Source organism: Chelmon rostratus, chromosome 24 (assembly GCF_017976325.1).
Source record: "Chelmon rostratus isolate fCheRos1 chromosome 24, fCheRos1.pri, whole genome shotgun sequence".
Classification (NCBI taxonomy): domain Eukaryota; kingdom Metazoa; phylum Chordata; class Actinopteri; order Chaetodontiformes; family Chaetodontidae; genus Chelmon; species Chelmon rostratus.
In genome coordinates, this window is record NC_055681.1 from 8,580,532 (window position 1) to 8,603,801 (window position 23,270).

Here is a 23,270-nt window from a genome sequence, read left to right on the forward strand (position 1 = left end):
ATATCTTTCAAGAAATTTAAAATTTTAGGAGGTTGAGGATGTTTACATTACATTTAGAAAAGTTTAGTTAGATGTCAAGCATGGAAAGGTAAGTAAAGTCACAAATAATATATATATGATTATACAGTCTTTTCATTTAAATAATTCTACCATCGATGCTTTTTATGTAAATGTAGTTTTTGGTGGGTTTTATCTCCAAAATGTCACTGTACTGGGAAGGCGGCCATCAGGGGCGCTAATTGTCACTTTGCCTCTCAGTCCGGTTGGTAGATGAAGCCCAGAAGGAGGAATGGCTGGACGACTGCGCATGCGCGCTGCATGTCTGTTGATGTTCTCGGCTGGTGTCCGTCAGTGTGGGAGATGGTGAGAAAACAACGGGAAATGTTTCATTCAAACTCTCTAAAGGCAAACATGCGAGTGATTTTTACAATTTAAGACAACAGACAGACTTTTGGCAGCAGAGGTCTCACTGAGCAGGATTGTTATAGTGTCATTGTCACAATAAGTATTGATAAAATGCCAGCGGAAATTAGCATAATTGTAAAGTTACTGCATGTATGTCCATACTGTATTGACATTTAAGAGGGTAAACTGACCTCATATTGCACAATGTTTGCACTGAAATGCAATGCTGCCCCACATGTGAGCACAGGTACATAATCTTCATATTGTGCATGGAGCTTTTCATTGTGGCAACTCCTGTCTGTGCAGGTGAGGCTCTCAGATGGAGGCAGTGTATGAGCAGGTCCATGCAGGTCATGATGTGGAGGAAGACCAGGTAGGAGCAGATGAAGCCATGCTGTGGTCCATCCAGGAGGCTCTGGAGAGGCAGACCCTACAGATTGGAGCATCAGCCTGTGGGGCCACGGCGGTGGTGGACGTGCTGAAGGCCCTCGGCGTGGATGTGGCCCCTGAGGAAGCAGACCGCTGTGTCCAGACCCGCCTGAGGAGGAACGAGTCACCGCTGCCGGACTACCTGCTGTCCCGGAGCGAAGCCGGTAAATGTCCTGGTAGACTGAAACAAGACCTGAACATGACATGGATGCTTTTACTTCACTTTGTCTGACAGCTGTAGACACAAGTTACCTCTCAGATTACAATTTTTCATTCTCGCTACTGTGAAACATAGGATGATCTTATAGAATATAATGCTTAGCTATAGACTAAACTAGACAACACTTGGAAAGAAGTTGAAATGAGCTCAGCCTTAAACATCAACAGCAGTAAAATACAACACGCACATCAATGCAGCTACCTGGCTAATGTTAGAAATGTTGCATCAAATAGAGGATTAGGTATTTCCATCACCTGGTGGAAGCAAATACACTGTCTACCTGAGCACAAGGTTCCAAAGTAAGAATCAAAAAGTGGCAAAAAAAATGAGCTTGGCTGTCTCGACCTCATTGCTCCTGGACAGGTTCTTTTGCTCACATAAGACCATATTATTTACTTTGTAGTGACATAAAATTAACAGAAAAAGGCAACTGAATCGTTAATCAGAATTATTTGTATGACAGCTAAATTTTCATAATCGTGACAGCCCTAAGCATGCTGTTTTTGACCTAACAGTGTATACTATACTGTGCCCTGAACCAGAAAGTCAGGAGACAAAACTATTTATACATATATTACTCAGCCACATTATTCTGACTTTTTTTGCCATCTGGTACAGTTGTATGCTTTTGTTTTCTTTTTTTATCTCCTCAAAATAAAGGTAGTACAACAGAACAAAGAATGTGGCAAACCTGCAAGAACACACCATTAATATTATGAAGAGTGAACAAGCAGAGAAAACAAAAGAACAGAAATAAACTAAAGAGCCACTTCAGATTCATCCTGTTTCACAAAGTTTTAAGTAGATAAGCTTTGTGCTAAAAATGTCCATTTGTGGTATGTCAAAAGCATTCAGTTAACTGGCAGATACTTCTCTGGAAGCGCTTGGTGTGAACTCATCAAACTGTTCGGTGGCTTTTCAGGTTAAGACAACATGAATGCAGAAAGGATGATTTTGCATGGGTGCAGTTATAATGTGAGGTATCACAGACGCTAACAGAGGACTCCAACTTTCCCGCTGGATGAAGCTCTGTAACGTCTTGAGCCCATAAGCTTCCTGCCAGTGTGACATGTGGGTGCACTGCCAACCAGGCAAATTTAGAAGTGCCCTCTTGAGTTAGACAAAGAGTTTTTTGTCTCAAAGCAGCAAATGTAATTGACTTTTTCAGCCGTGTTGCACTTCTTTTTTTTGCGTTGACATTTCAGCCATTAGGGTCAAGCTGTCATCGAACACATGAGTGGAGAAAGCACTCTGTAATCATTGATCTCAGACATGAGGATTATGACCCGTTTTAGGTGCGACTCACACTCAGCTCATCCAGGGAGCAGAGAAGGCCAGTAAGGGGAAGGTAATGGGTCGCTTCTTCCACCTTCACCCTCGGCGGCTGGTCAGACTGGTCCCCTGGTTGGCGCGCTGGATTCGAAGCGGCGCTGTTCCCGTGGCGACAATGAACATGCAGCTGGCCGTACCCGAGGGAGAGGAGGTGCCCGACGCCTGGCACCATCAGCTCATATTTGGCGTGGCACCGAATGCTGTTTTCATGACCAATCCTTTAGATGTGGGTGAGTAACGGTGGAGAAACGGCATGTTTTTCAGCAGAATCTCCTGACACGCGTAACGTTTTTCCCTCTGTGTTTAATTCCTTCCTCAGTAAGCGAGGGAGAGTTGCACCAGAGGCTCTGCAGTGAGTCTGTGTTGCTGATTCGTCGAGAAGATGTCCTGCAGCGGCTGACGCCAGATTGCTGTCTGTCCAACTTGTCTGACCCGCGGTGGACAGCCCTGGATATTGAGGGTGAAGCAGTTATTTATGCTTGTATTGACTGCAGTTTTTTATGTGGCATGCGCACATTTTATCAGTGTTTTTCTCCCCATTTTCTTCCTGTTAGGTCAAGTAAAACAGATGCTCCTGGAAGAGGAAGAAGATGGAGCCAAGTTAACACACATCACCATCCCTGCAGCGTACAGCTCAGGCATCACTCTCTTCGCCCTACGACAGTCAGAGTTAGGACAGGAACTCCTCAATGCTCCTGATCTCCCTTTGTTGTGACTGGACTGACACTTATTTATTGTGATATGAAAAATAAAAATCATAACCTAACTTTATTGATCCTGGTGTTTAGGATCAGCAGATATCCACCCTGCTGGAGTGACTGTCCTGGAAGAGATGCAAGCAAAAGGAAGAGAGTGACCAACCAGATATCACGCGATTAATGGCAGGTTGAGTCACATAAACATTTACCCAGTGACAAAAGATATCACAGATTTGTGCAGGAGATAAAAAGGGAATATAAAAACATGCTTTCAAACGAAACAACCACAAAAATCAATTACGTGGCTCCAAACCTGCACGATCAATCATTTTTATGCCATTAATGCACATTTCTATAACTGATGCCCCTAGTTTAGTAGAACAGTTTAGTGACTGTTAATTACTTGAATAAAGTGTGTTTCAATAATGGGAGCTGACACTGCATTGATGATTGTAACCACTTCCCCTCATCTGCCTCTTGCTTTAAGCAGAATTAAAAAAGTAGATCCCATCAGCGCGTTTGGCCACTTCACACCGTCTTCCAGTTAACTTTCGGATTGACTTTCAGAGCGTATTGATTTCTATCGAAGCAGTAAATGGCTGAGCTCCAGCTTATATGTCAGAGCTGTTATGTCCTGATGCTCCAAAGCTTATATCAGCAGTCTCTTCTGATTGCTCTGAGGGCCACATTAAGCACTAAAGGTGTTAGAGTCATTGCAGCCAGGGTACTTAGATTTTGGCACAATTAAAGAAAAATGTCATCTGTTTTCCCCAAGAGGCAGCTCGCTCTCCCACTCGCTGGATCCTGTGTTTCAGTTAAAGTAGCCACAGAGTGAAAAATCCTTACAAATGTAGGTGACAGGAGCAATATCAAGTAATGCGTAGCAGCATCAAATTCTACTTACATACACAGGTTGGAGCAGAGTGGTCGCTGTGATGTGATTATATATTTTATTCTTGTATGATTAATAGTGTGTTTAGGTGAGAGCAGCTTTTTACTGCTGGAGCTTGTTGAGTTGGAGCTCATTTAACAACTTTCTAAATAACTAAAGCAATGCATCACTGTTTGAGATGTTCATGAAAGGTTTAATATGTAATCTGATAAGTAGTTAAATGTAGTAGAGTCAACTGAAGTAATTAGTCACTCTCCGTCACCGCTTTTGGTCGCACTTGTGACAAATAACTTCCTTAAACGGGAGCTTCTACCAAAATTATCAAAGTTTCTATTCCCCAAAGTCTGTTTCCTGTCTTTGTTGTCGTCAGTGGAGGAATGTAACTAAGTACATTTACTCAAGTAGATTTTTGCACAGAAATATATGGAAATGTACAATTAATTGATTGATAGAAAGTTAACTGGCAATTATTTTGCTAAATGTTCAAGTCATTTTTTTTCAATGTAAAAACATTTCATGGTTTCAGCTTCACAGATGTGATTTTTTGCTGCATTTCCTTTTTACCTCTTCATCATTTTGAGGCTTTGACTGTTAGTTAAACAACAAACATTGTGGACTGTGGCTTGTGGGTAATTGTGGTGGAATTTGTGATTACTTTCTGGAGCTTTACAAACCAATTTAATCGATTAATGGAGAAAATAATAAGCAGATTAATCCAGAATGAAAATAATTAGTTGCAGACCTGTACAAAGTAAAGATCAGCTCCAATTTAACCAACTGCAACTGTGAAAACCTGCGTTTAATGTAAATGCATGAGTAATTATAATCTGATGATAGAATATATAATAGTATAACTAATTTTTCTCCATTAAGTACTTTTAATACTTAAAAGTACATTTTCCTGAAACTAGTAGCAGACATTAAGCCTCGAACAGTGGATACCTGTGTCAACACTGCCTCTTACTTCTATATGAATACATATAATGTATTTAAAATGACTTTGTGCAGCAGAAAGACGTAAACATCCGTTTATTTTCTTCAATGGTGGAGGTGAAGATTATTTGGTGAACTCGCTGTGGGACACCAGACATCACTAATTAACTACAATTCCCATGATGCACTGGGTAGCTACACCCCGAGGAAGTTGAAAAACGTTTATTAAAAAGTAGTTTGGGCAGCAGAGAACGGTAAGAAGTAGACACATACTTTAAAGAAGCAGGAACTAATGGCGAGTTTTGCCATTTTGTAATGTTTAATGGAGCACTTTAAGCTAACTTAACTGTTAGCTCGCTGTTCGGTACATCATGGTAATATATTGGATCCACGTGGTGTGTGTGTGTGTGTGATAACATGCTTTGCATCCAGGGTCATTCCGCAGGCTGAGAGCAGAGGAGACGCTTCTGACTGCCGTCCTGAGCGGGGCTCCGTCTATTTCCCGCTTCACTCATTCACTTACAAACACAGGTGAGTGAAGAAAACAGCACGCGAGATGTTCTTTTCACCTGTGGTTTATGTGCTAATGTTGCTACAAAAAAAAAGGTTGACTGTCATGCTGAAGTTATAACTTATTATCATGCGAAAGCGAAATCAATGCATTGAATGTCGACTTATTAGCTTGGACAGAAAATTAGTTGAAGTTAGTGGGAATAAATGAGTTGAATGTTGACCTTTTGGCACACTGGAGTGGTTGCTTCAGGAAGTAGACAGCACCATCCATCCTGTTTAGATGCAAAATAACAGCAAGTTCAGGCTGTTTATGCATGAGCAGCCATATTGATGATGCTTACTGTAAGTTAATTGCTTTTATTAACTTACTTGACATCTTTTACACATTAGCTGTAGTGAAGTGTGATTTTTAACACCTTATTGATCTTCTAATTTTAGTTACGTGTGCACAAATGCATGGAGTACACAGTATGATAACAAAATAAAATGTCAGCACTTCATATGGCACATTTTTTTTTCTTTAAACGTCCTGCGTTGTTACAGACATGCCTTTGATTTGCCCTCTGACATGTGAGTCACATGAGCGGAGTGATTCCAATCAAAGACAGTGATTTGATTAATTGTGGAACACGTGCAGCCACTGTGCAACACTCACCCCTTTGTTCTGAATCTGCTCCTGATCAATGCAGCTTTTAAACAATGTATGTGCACAAACAGGCCTTTACTCCAGTTACCTCGGAGTTCAAGTCATTGCGTGTCACTGCAGATTGGGATGGTTTGAACTCTGACCCCGGTTTGTTTGAGTCGTTGTTGAGCTGATTTTATGTGAAATTGTGTGCACACATAGTGCTAAAAGTTGAAACTTGGACATTTTGGTTTCTTTTTTGTTCTCGTTGAAGTTCAGGACAATAAATGAGCCCCAAACCCAGTCAAATAATTTAGACTTTAGTCTCAATGGTGAGATTACATTGATCCAATTGTGTCATGAGGGACACTGATGTCTGTTAATTGAATTCACGTTGTGACACAGACTCATGTTTTACTTGAGATAAGAACAATTTTCAGTGCCACATCCTCTGAATTTGTTCCAAAAAAACCACTTTAAATGGTTGTGAAAATGAACACAGTAAAAAAAAAAGTGTCTTTCCACACCTTTTTACATTTCTACAATCAACATATTCTCTCCCTGACTTGTGCAAATAAGAAAGAAATACTTGCTTAACAGAACAGTGGTTTGCTTCAGAACAAAACTGTGATCCAGTCATTGCGTTCAGTAAATGAAAAACCCAAGGAGAGGCAGACTGCAGAATTACTGCACTGCCAGACTGAGGCGAATGCTTTTACTGTATATCAGCCTGATAATGGCTTTGTTTTTCCATGCAAATGAGCTCCTGTTTGCAGCTGCTGGTGATTTGGCCTCGCCTGGTGGCCGCGCCATTTAATTGTAGACTTGTGTTTTTGTTCTAGTTGATTGGATCTGTGTTAGTGTGGCATTACAAGATAATATAAGTCCCCAGGCCTCAGAAAAGGTCAGCGCTTCCTCACATCTTAGGGATCTCCTTGTGTTATAGGTCAATCTTTGCATGCAATTAAATGGGTTCTTAATGAAGGGCTAAAGAATGAGAAGCGCTGGCTGTTCTGTGCAGTAACCTTGAATGCTTTTAATGTAACGTCCCGGGATCTCTTATTTTCCCCACACTCAGGTACGATGGCAGAGAGGGTGCTGGTGGTTGGCAGCGGTGGACGGGAGCATGTGCTGGCCTGGAAGCTGGCCCAGTCGCCCCAGATTCAGCAAGTCCTGGTGGCCCCGGGTAATGCAGGCACGGCCAACTGCGGGAAGATCAGCAACTCAGGTAAATACAAGTAAACCCAGGTAGATAAACACTGAGACTGTTTAGTTTACTCCTCCTTAAAACATACATTGGACCAAAGCTGCAGTCTGGACTGGAAACAGGACAGAGACAGTATGTTACACCTTGAAATTCCTGACATGTGTGTTTAGTATGTAGTACAAGAAAAAGAAATACAGAGTTGAATCATTTACAGCTAAGCTAAGATTCTCCACCTTCATATGAAACAAAGAGACATGACAGTTTTCTGTTCTGTCAACGAATAAACAATCAAAACAGCTGCTGATTAGCTTTCTGTAAATCAGTAAATTGATCATTACAGCCCTGACATGATATCTTTAGGGTCTTCCTACATTTTGGTCTTCATTTTATTCTGTCAAACTCAAGAGAAATACCTGATAAAACTCTTCTTTTACACAGCAGGAAGATGGTTTCATGTCATCTGTAACTACTCTGACTCCTGAGTGTTTTAATAAATGTAGCTCTGTATTTATGGCAGCCGTGTGTCAGGTGACGAGAGGTACATTCTCACAGAAATATGTGCTCATTAATGTGCAGAATTGGCTTAATATGACTGTTGAATATGCAGCCGAAGAATGGAAATGACCCCTGTCTCTCCATGCAGAGGTATCGGTGAGTAACCACACCATCTTGGCTCAGTTCTGCAAGGATCATCACGTCGGGCTGGTTGTGGTCGGACCTGAGGTGCCACTGGCAGCAGGTATGTGAGCGCCATCGCGTTAACTCTTTCCTGTGATTGGATTGTATTCCCTGAACTTTATCGTCTCTGCCAGGTATTGTGGACGACCTGACGGCGGCCGGAGTGCCCTGTTTTGGCCCGGCTGCCAAAGCGGCTCAGTTGGAGGCCAGCAAAAGCTTTTCCAAGGCCTTCATGGAGCGTCACGGCATCCCCACAGCCCGCTACGGATCCTTCACAGACCCCCAGGAGGCCTGCAACTACATCCGCACGTCAGTACAGCAAAAAGACACAAAGTTTGGATCTGAATTTGTGCACAGATCCCAAGTAGAAGGACATGCAGGGACACTGACTTAGAAAATGAAGTAATTAGCAGAGGGGATAAATGGTTCTGTTTGTGTTGAGACAGTAACGTCATTTTCATCGGTTTTCATTTCCAGCAAGAAAGTTGTTGGTGGACTTTAGTTTTCAGAGCCATTAAACACACAAAAGTGGCACAGTAATAGAAAATGAGATTGTCACTGAAGTTTTGTTTCTCAGATGGCTTCATGAGTTAATGATCTAAGATGCGACGCCTGCCTTTCACGTGAGAGCGCCCTCAAGGAAGTCACAGAAACCGAGCCGCCACAAACAACTTTCCAACTTTTCCAGAAAAAGAAGAAAAAATCCTTTCCACTCGGTGAAAGTCGTTTCTTTGGTCATTTAAAGCATTTGGGCAGAACAACAGCTGCCATATTCTGACAGCCGTCATCCATACGGATCCCGAACACACGACGCTGTGCTGCAAATGTTAATCGGTCCTCAGAAAAAGCATTTAATGCCCCGAATCAGCCGTGCAGCATCTGCTCCAGATGTGTTTGCCTTTGGAACGATGTTGATTCTTACTGCATATTGCTGAACTAATGTCGTTGTTTGGGGGGTCTCCAGGGCCGACTTCCCAGCGCTGGTGGTGAAGGCCAGTGGGCTGGCAGCAGGGAAGGGAGTCATCGTGGCAGAAGACCAGGACCAGGCCTGTCAGGCTGTGATGGACATCATGAAGGTTTGAGACTATGAGACATCTCTCATCCTTGGCAGCTTTATTAGAAAGGAGTGCAAAGAAAAGACGACGTCCCACAATGTTCAGCTAAAAATTTAATCAAGTTCAGTCAAATGTTGAGATCTGGCAGCCGACCACTGAGCAGTCCAAGTGAGACAACTTGTCAGCATGTTTCTGGGCTGAAACTGTATCATCCAAAAAAAAATCTGTGGATTCAGACAAACCAGCTTCTACTGTTGGCTGGAGTTTATATGTAACAATTAATTTCTCCAGTGCAATATTATTTTTTAGGCAGCAGCTTTTAAATAAAACTGACGTCTTTGTCTTCCTTGTAACCTCTGAAATTATCTGTGATGCTGCAGCCTCAGGCATGGAGTCGCCTGGTTGGTCAGTAGAATAAAATCTTCCTGCTCAAAGGTAAATCTGTGCATTGCAGGACAGAGCCTTTGGGTCTGCAGGGGAGACTGTGGTGGTTGAAGAGCTTCTCGAAGGAGAGGAGGTGTCTGTGAGTGGAGCTTTTACCAGAAACCCAAAACTCGACCTTTTAAGATGTGAATTGGTGGAAAACTGACAGGATGTTGAACCGTCTCCTCCTCGTCTTGTAGTGTCTGTGCTTCAGCGATGGCTCCTCTGTGTCTCCGATGCCTCCAGCGCAGGACCACAAGCGGCTGCAGGACGGCGACCTTGGCCCGAACACCGGCGGCATGGGGGCCTACTGCCCCACCCCTCAGGTACACACCGCCTCCTCCTCTCAGCCTGGTTTTCTTTGAGTCTTTGTTTGACACTTTTTCACTGCCGCTCTTCATTCTGCCGCCTTCTGGGTCCTGTGCAGGTGAGCCAGGAGCTGCTGCAGCAAATCACGGAGACGGTCCTCCAGAAGACTGTGGACGGGATGAAGGAGGAGGGGACTCCTTATGTGGGTACGTGCTCATTATCTGTCTATGCCTGAATCCAGATATCCCCCTGCATCAGTTCTTATTCTTTTTTTCTGTTATGTTCCAGGTGTGCTGTATGCAGGGTTGATGTTGACCAAACAGGGGCCAAAGGTCCTCGAGTTCAACTGTCGGTTTGGAGACCCGGAGTGTCAGGTGGGTTTCTCTACCTGCCATCCATCACTGGATCTCCCCTTCAAACAAACATAAAACATCTATCTGGCTCTTTCAGGTGCTGCTGCCGCTGCTGAAGAGCGACCTCTACGAAGTGATCCTGAACACCATGAGTGGCAAACTGGCCTCCAGCGCCCCCGTGTGGCACCTGGACAGCTCTGCAGTCACCGTGGTAATGGCCAGCGCCGGTTACCCCGGCTCCTACAACAAGGGAGTCGAGATCACAGGTACGCGTGAAACCACAGTGCAGCAGTTAAGGTGGACACAGGAAGACAAGAGGGGGAATAACACAGTGAATGAAAGGAGTCTTACTCAAGAGGGACATTCTGATTCTTTTTTAAATTTCTGTGTGGCAGGTTGTTTCTGTTACTCCTTCATCTGCATTCTGTCTTCTTATCGTGGAAAAAATAGAAGCAGAAATTCAATATCTGAATGCAATTTGAGTGCTGTTTGTTCTGGTAATTGTTCTGTTTGGCATGTAAAATATCCTGTTAGTGGCTCTTAGGTGTCCTCACAGCACAAGTTGATGCATTCAGATTGTTTTGTCCAACCAACTATAAACCCAAAGATAATTAGTTCACTGTGGTAGAAGATAAAGAAAATGAGCATCATCTTCACAGTTCACAGAACACATTCAATTAACATTACATCTGGGGATTTGAACTTCATTCATTAAGTGTCCTCATAATACTGCAAACGTTGGTTTTAATGGGTTCAAACACCCTTAAAGCTGTTCTGATTTGAGCATTTTTGACTTCTGGTGGGCAGAAATCCTCCTGCTAAAAGCAAGACCTGCACTTCACCAGGTGTCACCAGGATTAAATAAGCTCTGGAATAAATCCATGGAAATGTTTGTGTTTTTAATTGTGTCTTGTGCCTCTGACCTTCAGGCTTGTCCCAGGTCCAGGACCAGGGTCTGCAGGTTTTCCATGCCGGGACCGCACTGAAGGATGGAGTCGTGGTTTCCAGCGGAGGGAGGGTCCTCACCGTCACCGCGGTCAGGCCGTCTCTGGAGACGGCCCTGCAGGCAGCCAATCAGGGCGTGGCGGCTGTCGGCTTCCCGGGCGCCGTGTACCGCCGCGACATCGGCCACCGGGCCATCGCCCACCTGAACCAGCACAGGTGTGCAAGCTAAAAACACACACAGGAACTAAAACACTAAAACATTCCCTCTGTGTTCTTGAACTGTTTGTGCAGAACTTTGCGTTTAATCTGTCGAACTTTAAGAATAATAAACTTCACTTTGGATATACCTGTGTCCTAGCAGTTCTTTTAACAACCAATCATATTTAACCTCCTTTTCATGTTTTCTGCCCTTACTGCAAACACTTTTAAGCCTGAAGATGTACTGTAACACTGGCAGTAGCAGTCACAGCTCATCAGTGGAATATTTCACTGTGTCTCTGACAGAGGTCTGACCTATAAAGACAGTGGAGTGGACATCGCTGCCGGTAACAAGCTGGTGGACATGATCAAGCCTCTGGCCAAGGCGACTTCCCGCACTGGTAACACGAGTACTCGTACATCCAAGTAATGACTGTAAGCTTGTATGTTTCAGTGTTCATATATCTGATGCAAACAGCACTGGGAGAAAATGTGTTCACAGCTCAGTGACAGCGTTTTGTTTTCAGCAGCGAACTGAAACAAATTGCTGTATTTTCTGTATTTGTATTTGAAAAGCTGTTATTTTGATTGTGCTGCTGAATTGATCGGAACAAACAGACAAATGAGAGACTGGATGAAGCAGTGACCTTTTCCTCCTCCAGGGTGTAATGCAGACCTGGGAGGCTTTGCTGGGCTCTTTGACCTGAAGGCTGCAGGGTTTGTGGACCCGATCCTGGTATCTGGGACAGACGGAGTGGGCACCAAACTCAAGGTGGGACATCAAGTCCTTTGTCCTGTTTTTGGAGGAGAATAGAAGACATGCAGATGTCGTCTTGCATGAGTCATATTTTTAATGCAAAGTGTGCTGCTGTTTGTCGTCACTGTGCAGATTTGTTGCACCTGTTGTAATTGCAATGTGCTGGAACAAATGAGAATCAAATGAAAGTATTAAAACTTCAACTCATTCCCTGTTGGCTTTGGTAGATGCCAGATCAGCCATGTAATAACCATTCAAAGTGGGATCCAGATTTGGCTCAGAAGTAATGGAGCAGCAGGGGAGATATGCTTATCTGCAGACGGATTCAAAGGCTAAGACTCAGGCGCTCTAAAATCCCTGAGCAGAATATAGATTTTATAATTTAAAGTGTGAAAGGCCCAGGATTATTTCATGGACACTTGGAAGCAGATTCAGCTCATTGTTTTGTGCTCTTGGTTTTAATTCATTAAGGAGTCAAAACTTCCCTCAAGTGACCACAAATGCAGCTCTTGTCTGTTGTGGCAGTTTCTCCTCAAGCGGCTTTCATGTCGTTTGTCATCAGATTGCTCAGGCGTGCGGCCAGCATGGCGGCCTGGGTCAGGACCTGGTGGCCATGTGTGTGAACGATGTGCTGGCTCAGGGCGCCGAGCCGCTCTTCTTCCTCGACTACTTCTCCTGCGGCAAACTGGACGTGGACGTGGCCGCCTCGGTGGTCGGCGGCATCGCTAAGGCCTGCGAGATGGCCGGCTGCGCTCTGCTGGGTGAGAGAGTTTAAAGACGATTTATGTGAGATAAACAGTCTGTTTATTCATATTTGGCTCCTGACTTCCCTTCTTGATGTCGTATTCAATGCCTCCATGTTTTTGTGTCCAGGTGGTGAAACGGCAGAGATGCCGGGCGTCTACGGTCCAGGAGAGTACGACCTGGCCGGGTTCTGCGTCGGAGCAGTGGAGCGTGGAGCCCTGCTGCCCAGGTTGGGGGACATCGCCGAGGGGGACCTTCTGATCGGAGTGGCCTCCTCTGGGGTCCACAGCAACGGCTTCAGCCTGGTCCGCAAAGTCCTGGAGAGGGCCGGCGTCAGCTACAGCTCCCCTGCTCCTTTTGGCAAGACGGGACAGACTGTCGGTACGTCACCTTCATTACGAAGGTGGACTGAAGGGAGCGCTGAATTGTCATGTTGACGTTAAGCTAAAGCACAGCGCTGTTAGTGTGTTTTAGTCATAGTAGGCTTTGTGTGTTGTGTTTTTTTTTTGTTTTGCATGAACCCTGGGGCTTCCGGCCAAAATGTACTGTATTTTAACCGTTGGTGAACCCACCATCTGACTGTAACTCTGCTTTCAGGCGAGGTTTTGCTGACACCAACAAAGATCTACAGTGCCGTGCTGCTGCCGGTCCTCCGCAGCGGTGCTGTCAAAGCCTACGCTCACATCACAGGGGGCGGGCTTCTGGAGAACATCCCGCGGGTGCTTCCCCAGGAGCTGGCAGTCGATCTAGGTGAGATGAAAGCACACGGAAGCTTCATCTTCCGATGCAACATAAGCACGTAAATATGTTAACGTCAACAGTCTGGAGGTGACGCGCCTCCGGACGAAGCTGCTTTTGCATTTTGGAAATCTGTTATTCAGGTTCAGCAGTTTTTTTTGCATCTTCTAGTTGTGCTGGGATCAAGGCCGCAGCTCTTTCTCATTAATATTTCCACTCAGATGCCTCTCGATGGAGCGTCCCCCCGGTGTTTTCCTGGCTCCACGAGGAGGGCGGTCTGAGCGAGGAGGAGATGGCGCGCACCTTCAACTGTGGCCTGGGGGCAGTGCTGGTGGTTGCCCCCCTGGATGCTCAGAGGGTCCTACGCCAGCTTCAAGCACATGAAGAGGCCTGGATCGTGGGCTCGCTGGCCCACAAGCAGCCTGGTGAGACACTGAAACACTGAGCTGGGCTTCAGAAGGAGTGTTTTAAAAAACACAACTGGAAAGGAAAGACAATGAATGGAGGTGAATCCAGGAAATTTTTTGTGTGTGTGTTTGTTCATACAGGGGCAGAACCTGTGGTGGTCCGCAACCTGAAGCACAGCCTGCTGAATGCAGGACCCGCCTCCAGCGGAGAGCAGGCTGTTGAGCAGAATGGTGGTTGCCGTGGCGACATCATGACGCCACACAAGAGGACCAGAGTAGCTGTCCTTATCTCTGGCACAGGTGTGTTTTTAGCTGAAAAAAGAACTGCATCTGGAGTGTTTCCATTAAAGCAAACAGTTTGACATGTTGGGAATGATTTGCTTTGTTGCCGTAACTTAGAGAAAAGGATTGATCCCGCCCTCGTATCTGCACAGTAACCAAGAAACTGTCACATAAACCACCATCACACAGCAACATCTGTTTCACACTTCAGGTTTTTTTTTTTACCGATAGACAAACATGTTGTGGTCCTGAGACTGTTTTTTTACCTTCAGACAGAGCCAGGCTAACTGCTTCCCCCTGTTTCCAGTCTTTATGCTAAGCTAAGATAACCAGCTGCTGACTCCAGCTACTACAGCACAGACATGAGGGTGGTTTCAATCTTCTCATCTAACTCTCCACAAGAAAGCCAGTACGCATGTTTTTGAAAATGTTAAATTCCTTTTAAAACAGATCACAGCACTCTCGAGTTTGTGTTTTCCTGACGACCCGTCTTAAAAACCCTCTGCTATGTCTGTCCCAGGCACCAACCTGCAGGCTCTGATAGAGCAGGCCAAGCGTCCCTCCAGCTCTGCAGAGATTGTGGTGGTCATCTCCAACAGACCTGGAGTGCAGGGGCTGAAGAGAGCATCACTGGCTGGCATCCAGACACGGGTTAAAAAAATAAACTAATTAGAATAATGAGTTTAAAGTTGTACAAAACATCTCAAGACCATGCAACAGGGGCCGTAGTAAAATCCAAAGTTTATTGTAGCAGCAGTAGTTTGTGTGTCCGGTCTCCAGGTGGTGGACCACAAACTGTACGGGAGCCGAGCCGAGTTCGACGGCACCATTGATCGCGTGCTGGAGGAATTTGGGGTGGAGCTGGTGTGCCTGGCTGGATTCATGAGGATCCTCACGGGGACTTTTGTCAAGAAATGGAACGGTGTGAAAACAGTTTGGTCTAAGTTTCTTACATGAATAAGCATGAAGCTCTTGTGGGTCACAGGAAGGTCTTTTTCATTCAGCGTTTGTCTGTTATTGTCTCAGGAAAGCTGCTGAACATCCACCCGTCCCTGCTGCCCTCATTCAAGGGCGTGAATGCCCAGAAGCAGGCTCTCCAGGCTGGGGTGCGGGTTGCTGGCTGCACGGTCCACTTTGTAGCAGTAAGTGTGACAGACTGTGGAAATACTGTCAGCGTTTTCGTGAACTGAACGAGTCGCCGTTGTTTTGTTCCGTGTTTAGGAAGAGGTGGATGCTGGAGCCATCATCGCGCAGGAGGCGGTACCCGTGCTGGGCGGCGACACGGAGGAGAGCCTGTCTGACAGAATCAGAGAGGCCGAGCACCGAGCCTTCCCTGCCGCTCTGGAGCTGGTGGCCAGTGGCGCGGTCAGGCTCGGACAGGACGGACGCATCGCCTGGAAGTCGAATTCTCAGAGTTAAAGAGCACGCATCCAGCTCAGCCATTAACCAGCGCTGACAACAGTTTACTTCAAACTGGTTTTATAACGCAGAGGAGACACTAACAAAAAGAGTTTCAAAGCATCAGCTGAGGTCAAGATGCTCATTTTTACTTTTCCACTACCCCAAACTGTCCTTTTTTCTCATTTCATGTCAGGCTGAGTTTGGTAGATGGATGGTTAGAGCGTGTTAAAATGTATAGAAGAGATAGCAGCATTTCAGACATCATACTTGAAACAAAACATTCCACTGGTATATTTTGAGAAATGTTAGTTGCACTGGAATTAACCTCTAAATTGGAAAATGGTCCAACTTGCAATGCTGTCCAGATGGACAGTGTTAGTATAATTGTGAATTTTTGTCAACATCTGTATAGCTGAAAGTGGTATTTCATGATTAAACCAGCCTGGGTAAATGCAGAGAGTCAAATTGTGCAGCATTTTTTTTGATTGTTATTGTTTTAGAGATGCTTCAAATACACCAGTACATTACAGGCACCTCAGTCCTTTTCACCCAGCCACTGTGCCCAGTGATAGCCTGAACATGCTTCCAGTCGCTGATGATCAGTTCAAAGTGTCAGAGCATTTATTTGTGACAGTTCTGTGTTTGTTGGCTCCTGTGGAAGCGCAGGACAGACAGCCTCTCATTTCCAGCTCTTGTAGACAAGCAGGACTCTCCCCTCAAGCCACACTGGCCCAGCAAACGGACGATCTCTTCTGGTGAGAACAAGAAAAATGCTCGTTATCCTGAATGTTTCCTGCACTGAACATCACTTCAGGGACATCGCTTACCGGGATCATTCTCAGCAATGGTGATGAGGTAAAATAACCCTTTACCGGAGAGCAACTGGGCCACCAGGGGCAGAAATCTGTCGGTCACCTCTCTTCCTCGCCTCCCTCCAGCCCAGGCGGCCTCGATACCCGTGCCGCCAACCTGGAAGAGAAGCACACGTCGAAGCAGGACGTCCACTTTACCATGAAGGCGGGGCAGAAGACACTCCACCTAAAAGAAGGAGAGAAACGCAGCCTTTAGAATTGAAATCCTTGCACAGGAAGCGCCTGAACACCTGAAATACGAATGAAAGTCTCACCAGGGATGTGATGACAGGCTGCAGTGAAATGCTGTTGCAGGAGGCCGTCTCTGCTGTGCACTGCGCTGCTGCAGGATTCACATCAGTGCAACTGGAAGAGAAACACATGCAGTCCACTACTGTACACTCACAAGTGTGAACCTTTTTATGGTGAAAATATCACTCACAGATACAAAGCTGAAGGGCCGACCACCGATGCCAGGAATGCAGACACCACTCCTGAGCCGCTGCCCACCTCCAGACACACACAAGGGCTAAAAACAGCAGAGAAACATCCAGAGGTCACATTCAGGTGAACTACAGGAAACAGGATGAACTGAAGAAAAACAGATGAACTGTGTCCACAGTGGTGGAGGAAGTCTTAACATCCTGTACTCAACTAAAAGTACTGATGCCCCACTTTAAAAATGTGCCAGAACAAGTCCACAATTTAAAGTATTTAGTACTTCAATTCTGAAAAGTAACAGTACCACTTGTTACACTCGTTTATATTTAATCATTATATTCTAATGTCATGCATTTATGGAAAAGTAGGATTTTACAGTTAATCATCGATTGATGGAAACATCCTGTAAATTGTGAGAAGCACAGTCTCAATGCATGGATGCACTGTCCTAATAATGAAGCCATTACCAAAGCAGTTGCCAATACATTTTCTTCTATTTAATACAAAACACATTTGACAAGCTCTTCTTGTGTTTGGATGCAAAAATCTAAATGTGTGACTCAAGCTGTCAGAGAAATGCAGTGAAGTAAAAAGTCGTATTTTTCCCTCTGAGATGTGGAGAAGCAGAAAGCGGCCTGAGAAGAAAAGTCTCCAACTCGTACTTCAACACAGTACTTGGGTAAAAGTACTTAGTTACTCCACCTCTGGCAGCGTCTCACCTCATCAGCTGCAGCCGCTCGGCGTCTTTCTCCAGGGCGTCAATCGACAGGAGTCTTCCGCCGGCTCGTCAACGTCCCGAAAGTCTCCTCGTCCGGCGTGTCGGTAAACAGGTGTGGGATAACTTGTCGACATGTTCGCTGCACGGCTGGAGGACATCTGTGATCAACAGTGAGCTTCCAGCGCCGCTAACCGCCTGCACTCGCTACCGGCTCGTCAGCACTGAGTGAGTAAACATGTAACTGTCAGTAACTGTTCGTGTTGTCACAACACTGGCACCGTGTTGTTCTTTAACGCTTGAGTCAGGTTTACTACAAAACACCGCTAACATGCTTCACTATCGCCTGGAAGTTAAAGCCATGTCGGTTTGCTAATGTAGCCAGCTCGTTCCTACCCACTTCCGTGTTTGCGACATACGTCACGGTGACGTACGCGAACCTCTTTCTGGTAGCGGCTCATCAGTTTGTTGTTTAAATTGGCTTAAATGTGTTGATGTACGTAGATATCTGGCGACATGTTGACCAAAATAAATTAAAATGGTGTTAAGACGAAACGTTGACCTCTAAAAAACCCCCCACAAAACCACGCTTAGTGGGCGACACTGATAATTACGTCTGACATTTGGCATTTATGACTTGCAGTGTTCAAATTATTTCATTCAATAAATTCCAGTTATCAGTCAAAACAAGTATTTTCAGTGAAATGTACTTAAAGTATCAAAAGTAAAAGTAGTCATGATGCCACACAAGTGCTAATTTAATATATATAAAATTATTAGATTCCAATAGCTAATGCACAGATTTGCAGGGATGGTCTAATACAGGGGTGGGCAAACTTTTTCACTTGTGGGCCACAAAGGGTCCTAAAATTTGACTGGGGGGGCGGACCAGGACCAGATGGATGGAGTGTTTTGGTAATCCACCTCATAAGAGAAAATAAAATATCACGGGACATGTACAAAACATGTAATTTAATTTTAATTGAAAATGAACAAAAGCATTACAACTAAATATCTGTCTTTGAAGTCCCACAGAATTTAGCTTTTTATTGAAACAACTCTTAAAACACTGAAAATGAAATGAATAAAATATTTTTTTTATTATTTTAAAGCACTGAAAGTTGTGTTATCCTTCAGGATATCATTATCATCACTCTCCTCCTGACTGTCTTTATTTAAAAAACGGTAGGAGATGCAGGTCTACTTGTCCTCTCCTTCTATTCAATCATCCCTAAAGTCAAAACTCAACGAGCAGCGCGAGGACGGAACAGTGACAACGCACCAGTATGTGGAGCGTGTTATATTTGATCGCGCTGCATTTGCGCACTCGGTTTTGAGAACGTGCACCTGAGCACCACATATGTGCATCCCTTAACAGACAGGATATGTAACATGTAAGGCTTATTGAAGAAATATTTTTCAGATGCATTTTTTACATAACACATCGGAGAAACGTACTTTTAATTTCAGTGGGGACAGTGTTGTTGGTCTCCCTTTTTATCCAGCGCATCAAAGTCTGGAGTCAGTTTTCTTGCTGTATCATAGTCTTTAAACACCGCCACAGTCTCTTGGCATATCAGGCATACAGAAGCTGATCGGTGTTCAGTCGAAAATATTTAGTTGTCCACTCCTTATTAAAAACTGGACATTCTCTGTCCACTTTTCTTTTCTTAGCTCCGCTCATCTTTACAGAAGGGCTGAGGGTCGAAGAGTAAAGCGCAAACGTGGAGTAATACGCAGCACCTCAACAAAGCTCAATGTATCGAGAGTGCCCTATCTATTGGGGAAAAACCAGAATTGCAGGGAAAATAAAACATTAACAAGGTTTCTAAATATAATTTCTTCAAGTTGGGCGGGCCGGATTAAAATTTGTAACAGGCCGCAAATGGCCCTCGGGCCATAGTTTGCCCATGCCTGGTCTAATATCATGCATTCTGAGTGCATTTTGTTTTTAAAGTGCTTTTCAAATGACTATTTTTAGACCCTGCGAAATATACCTGAAGTACTCATTATGCAGCTGAATGGTTATGTATTGAACCACTGGGTTATCATTATGATGATTGGAACTTAATTTGTTGAGCACTTTTCTGAACAAAGAAAAAAAATGCTCATACAGTGTTGGAGATAGCAGAAGAAAACAGCAAACAGATGAAAACAGAACAAATATAGACTTTTAATGTTTAATCAGGACAGTTGCATGTTTTATCAGCTCATCCATTTTGGTGTGTAAAATGTGACTCTTAAAATAACCAGAAACTACAGCCATCAGACACAGCTCTCCAAAACATGATAAGCATAATTGTGCACTTAATCTAAACTTATACAGGTCAAAAGTGTATGAATAATTTTTGAAGCTGGTTTTATGATTACCTGGCGATCAAACATCCAGACTGCTGCATCATGCTGTCAAGGACAGGAAAAATAGGAAGTGAGCAATATTTTCCAATGATCAGACAGGCGCTAATGTGCATTTAATGCATAATTTATGGAGCACATCCTGTTCATCCTTTGTTTTAAAGTTCACTTAAAGTGTGAAAATGCTCAAAATACACAAGTATTCTAATGTCAATGTATTTGTAATCTGGTAATGTTAGACTTTATGTACACTAACTGACATGACATGGCATAGTTTTATTTCAGTCTTTCTTCAAATTGAAGAATAGCATGAGTCAGCATAAAATAATGAGTATAAATGCAATATATTAAGTATCATTAGTACTAAGGTAGTTGTTCCCATTTAGCATACTTGAAGTGCATGATTTGATGGTGTGCAAGTACACTGCACTATTCTCAGTCTGCTAATATGTAGTATATTGTAGTCTGTGTATTTTACTCGGGGTGTTTGGCATGTTTGTTTTTCTTGATCTTAATTCAGATCTATATTGAAACGTATAAATAAAGACAGAAATCCAAAGCTCAGTTGGACATGCTGATTGACTGCCTTTGTTGTGAGAAAGCAGAATATGACTTCCTCAACACCAGAAAAAAGTCCTTTCACCTTCCATGTGGTTGTTTGATTCATAGTTGAGTCTTTTCTTGGTTGCACCTTTACAGAAAAAGATCCAAACACACAATGTTATTGATTTGAAGAAGACAGTGGTCAGAATGCAGCCAGTGAAGGAGTGTAATCAAGTACTTGAGTGAACCTCGGTACTGTGATCATTTATCACTGTACAGGCTTGAAAATGGTTACTGCTGTGTGATATTCACTTTTGTTTTCACCACAGAAGAAGAAGAGGAGGAAGAAGAGGAACGTTCCACTGACCAGCTGAGAGGATCTTCTTTGAGGTAGGACATTTATTTCATTTTTGGAGCAGCTGATGTGTTTGATGTTGAGATTAATATTGAGAGCACGTGGTTGTTGTTGTTGTTGTTGTTGCTGCGAGGTCAGTGGTGAAGTGTGGTTTCATCTGATGGTGGTGGATATATTTTCAGGGCTGGAACTGTTAGCTTCTTGTTGTCAGTCCCAGCTTTTGTGAGTGGAGGGTTGGTTGTCTTGTGAAGTATAAACACATTAAAAAAAATCTGAGCTGGTTGTGAAGCTGAACAGTGTGTCAGCTGAGTCAGTAGTGTTGTTGTGAGGTGTGTTGACAGAGATGTTTTCAGTGTGTTACCTTCTTCATGCTGTCTGAGAGAGCAGGGTGTAAACTGTTGTCATTTAATTTGAAAACAAGCTGCCGAGTCCAGTGTTTGTCTTGTGAAGTATAAACACGTGAATTAATTTGTAAAAAGTGTTCTTCAAGCTTTAGAGCAGTTATAGCTCGGAGTGTAAAGTTGTGTTGCACGTTGCCAACAAGCTGTTGGTTGAAGCCCCTCCGTGTCTTTTGTTGTATGAACACATGAAAAAGGAAAGTTGAGTGTGGCATGTCATCTTTGGAGTCACCAGCAGGGTTTTGAGTCAGGTGTCCTAAGTTCTGCTAAGCTGTCAGAGTGGAGCTCCAAGTGCTGAAGGATCAGTAGAGCAGTGGCATGGCAGGTGCTCTATGAAGCACCAGCAACAGTGTGGTAGACCTGGTTCGAATCCCACTGCCCCCTGACACCTGGAGCACAAGCGGGGGGTGGGGGGTAGGGAGGGGGGCCGTGCCCCCCTGGGAAACTTGGAGATTTGGAATCAGGGGGTTATGCTGAAAAAAACTGGATGGAACTGACATTTTGCTGAATTGTTGTGTTCTATTTGATTGATTGATGACTTGAACAAGACACCTATACTAAAAAGACACCTATACTAAAAAGACAACTATACTAAAAAGACACCTATACTAAAAAGACAACTATACTAAAAAGACAACTATACTAAAAAGACACTATACTAAAAAGACAACTATACTAAAAAGACACCATTACTAAAAAGACAACTATACTAAAAAGACACCATTACTAAAAAGACAACTATACTAAAAAGACACTATACTAAAAAGACAACTATACTAAAAAGACACTATACTAAAAAGACAACTATACTAAAAAGACACCATTACTAAAAAGACACTATACTAAAAAGACAACTATACTAAAAAGACACTATACTAAAAAGACAACTATACTAAAAAGACACTATACTAAAAAGACACCATTACTAAAAAGACACTATACTAAAAAGACACCATTACTAAAAAGACACTATACTAAAAAGACAACTATACTAAAAAGACACTATACTAAAAAGACACTATACTAAAAAGACAACTATACTAAAAAGACACTATACTAAAAAGACACTATACTAAAAAGACAACTATACTAAAAAGACACTATACTAAAAAGACAACTATACTAAAAAGACACTATACTAAAAAGACAACTATACTAAAAAGACACTATACTAAAAAGACAACTATACTAAAAAGACACCATTACTAAAAAGACACTATACTAAAAAGACACCATTACTAAAAAGACACTATACTAAAAAGACAACTATACTAAAAAGACACCATTACTAAAAAGACACTATACTAAAAAGACACCATTACTAAAAAGACACTATACTAAAAAGACAACTATACTAAAAAGACACTATACTAAAAAGACAACTATACTAAAAAGACACTATACTAAAAAGACAACTATACTAAAAAGACACTATACTAAAAAGACAACTATACTAAAAAGACACTATACTAAAAAGACAACTATACTAAAAAGACACCATTACTAAAAAGACACTATACTAAAAAGACACCATTACTAAAAAGACACTATACTAAAAAGACAACTATACTAAAAAGACACCATTACTAAAAAGACACTATACTAAAAAGACACCATTACTAAAAAGACACTATACTAAAAAGACAACTATACTAAAAAGACACTATACTAAAAAGACAACTATACTAAAAAGACACTATACTAAAAAGACAACTATACTAAAAAGACACTATACTAAAAAGACAACTATACTAAAAAGACACTATACTAAAAAGACAACTATACTAAAAAGACAACTATACTAAAAAGACAACTATACTAAAAAGACAACTATACTAAAAAGACACTATACTAAAAAGACAACTATACTAAAAAGACAACTATACTAAAAAGACAACTATACTAAAAAGACAACTATACTAAAAAGACACTATACTAAAAAGACAACTATACTAAAAAGACACTATACTAAAAAGACAACTATACTAAAAAGACACTATACTAAAAAGACACTATACTAAAAAGACAACTATACTAAAAAGACACTATACTAAAAAGACACTATACT

General features: G+C 42.9%; 3 protein-coding genes across 3 annotated transcripts; 2 read left to right on the top strand and 1 right to left on the bottom strand.

Annotated features, from left to right (window-relative positions):
* Window positions 1-321: 321 nt before the first annotated feature.
* On the top strand, window positions 322-4,457 carry LOC121627507. Its single transcript, XM_041966435.1, has 5 exons — window positions 322-363; window positions 712-998; window positions 2,350-2,616; window positions 2,706-2,846; window positions 2,941-4,457. The coding sequence occupies exons 2-5, from the start codon at window positions 725-727 to the stop codon at window positions 3,099-3,101; spliced, it is 843 nt and encodes a 280-aa protein (XP_041822369.1). The 5' UTR covers window positions 322-363; window positions 712-724; the 3' UTR covers window positions 3,102-4,457.
* A 650-nt stretch (window positions 4,458-5,107) lies between these two features.
* On the top strand, window positions 5,108-15,996 carry gart (phosphoribosylglycinamide formyltransferase). Its single transcript, XM_041966164.1, has 23 exons — window positions 5,108-5,163; window positions 5,342-5,440; window positions 7,126-7,275; window positions 7,898-7,993; window positions 8,067-8,241; window positions 8,897-9,008; window positions 9,442-9,510; window positions 9,611-9,736; window positions 9,838-9,925; window positions 10,008-10,093; window positions 10,170-10,338; window positions 11,002-11,233; window positions 11,522-11,616; window positions 11,878-11,987; window positions 12,535-12,733; window positions 12,846-13,097; window positions 13,314-13,466; window positions 13,676-13,879; window positions 14,003-14,161; window positions 14,664-14,794; window positions 14,924-15,065; window positions 15,170-15,285; window positions 15,365-15,996. Exons 3-23 carry the CDS (start codon window positions 7,131-7,133, stop codon window positions 15,560-15,562), a joined length of 3,057 nt encoding a protein of 1,018 aa, XP_041822098.1. The 5' UTR covers window positions 5,108-5,163; window positions 5,342-5,440; window positions 7,126-7,130; the 3' UTR covers window positions 15,563-15,996.
* On the bottom strand, window positions 14,889-17,933 carry n6amt1 (N-6 adenine-specific DNA methyltransferase 1). Its single transcript, XM_041966165.1, is given in 6 exon segments — window positions 14,889-16,296; window positions 16,372-16,582; window positions 16,671-16,761; window positions 16,838-16,924; window positions 17,556-17,607; window positions 17,610-17,933. Coding segments are annotated over 6 exon segments (675 nt in total). The 5' UTR covers window positions 17,713-17,933; the 3' UTR covers window positions 14,889-16,165.
* Window positions 17,934-23,270: the final 5,337 nt, after the last annotated feature.

Bases quoted from the DNA above. Each gene is read 5' to 3' on its own strand.
- LOC121627507 (XM_041966435.1), top strand. From the start codon at position 725: ATGGAGGCAGTGTATGAGCAGGTCCATGCAGGTCATGATGTGGAGGAA. The intron at 999-2,349 runs GTAAATGTCCTG...GACCCGTTTTAG, and splicing joins GCTGTCCCGGAGCGAAGCCG to GTGCGACTCACACTCAGCTC. The intron at 2,847-2,940 runs GTGAAGCAGTTA...TCTTCCTGTTAG, and splicing joins GACAGCCCTGGATATTGAGG to GTCAAGTAAAACAGATGCTC.
- gart (XM_041966164.1), top strand. From the start codon at position 7,131: ATGGCAGAGAGGGTGCTGGTGGTTGGCAGCGGTGGACGGGAGCATGTG. The intron at 9,737-9,837 runs GTACACACCGCC...GGTCCTGTGCAG, and splicing joins CCTACTGCCCCACCCCTCAG to GTGAGCCAGGAGCTGCTGCA. The intron at 11,617-11,877 runs GTAACACGAGTA...TTCCTCCTCCAG, and splicing joins CAAGGCGACTTCCCGCACTG to GGTGTAATGCAGACCTGGGA.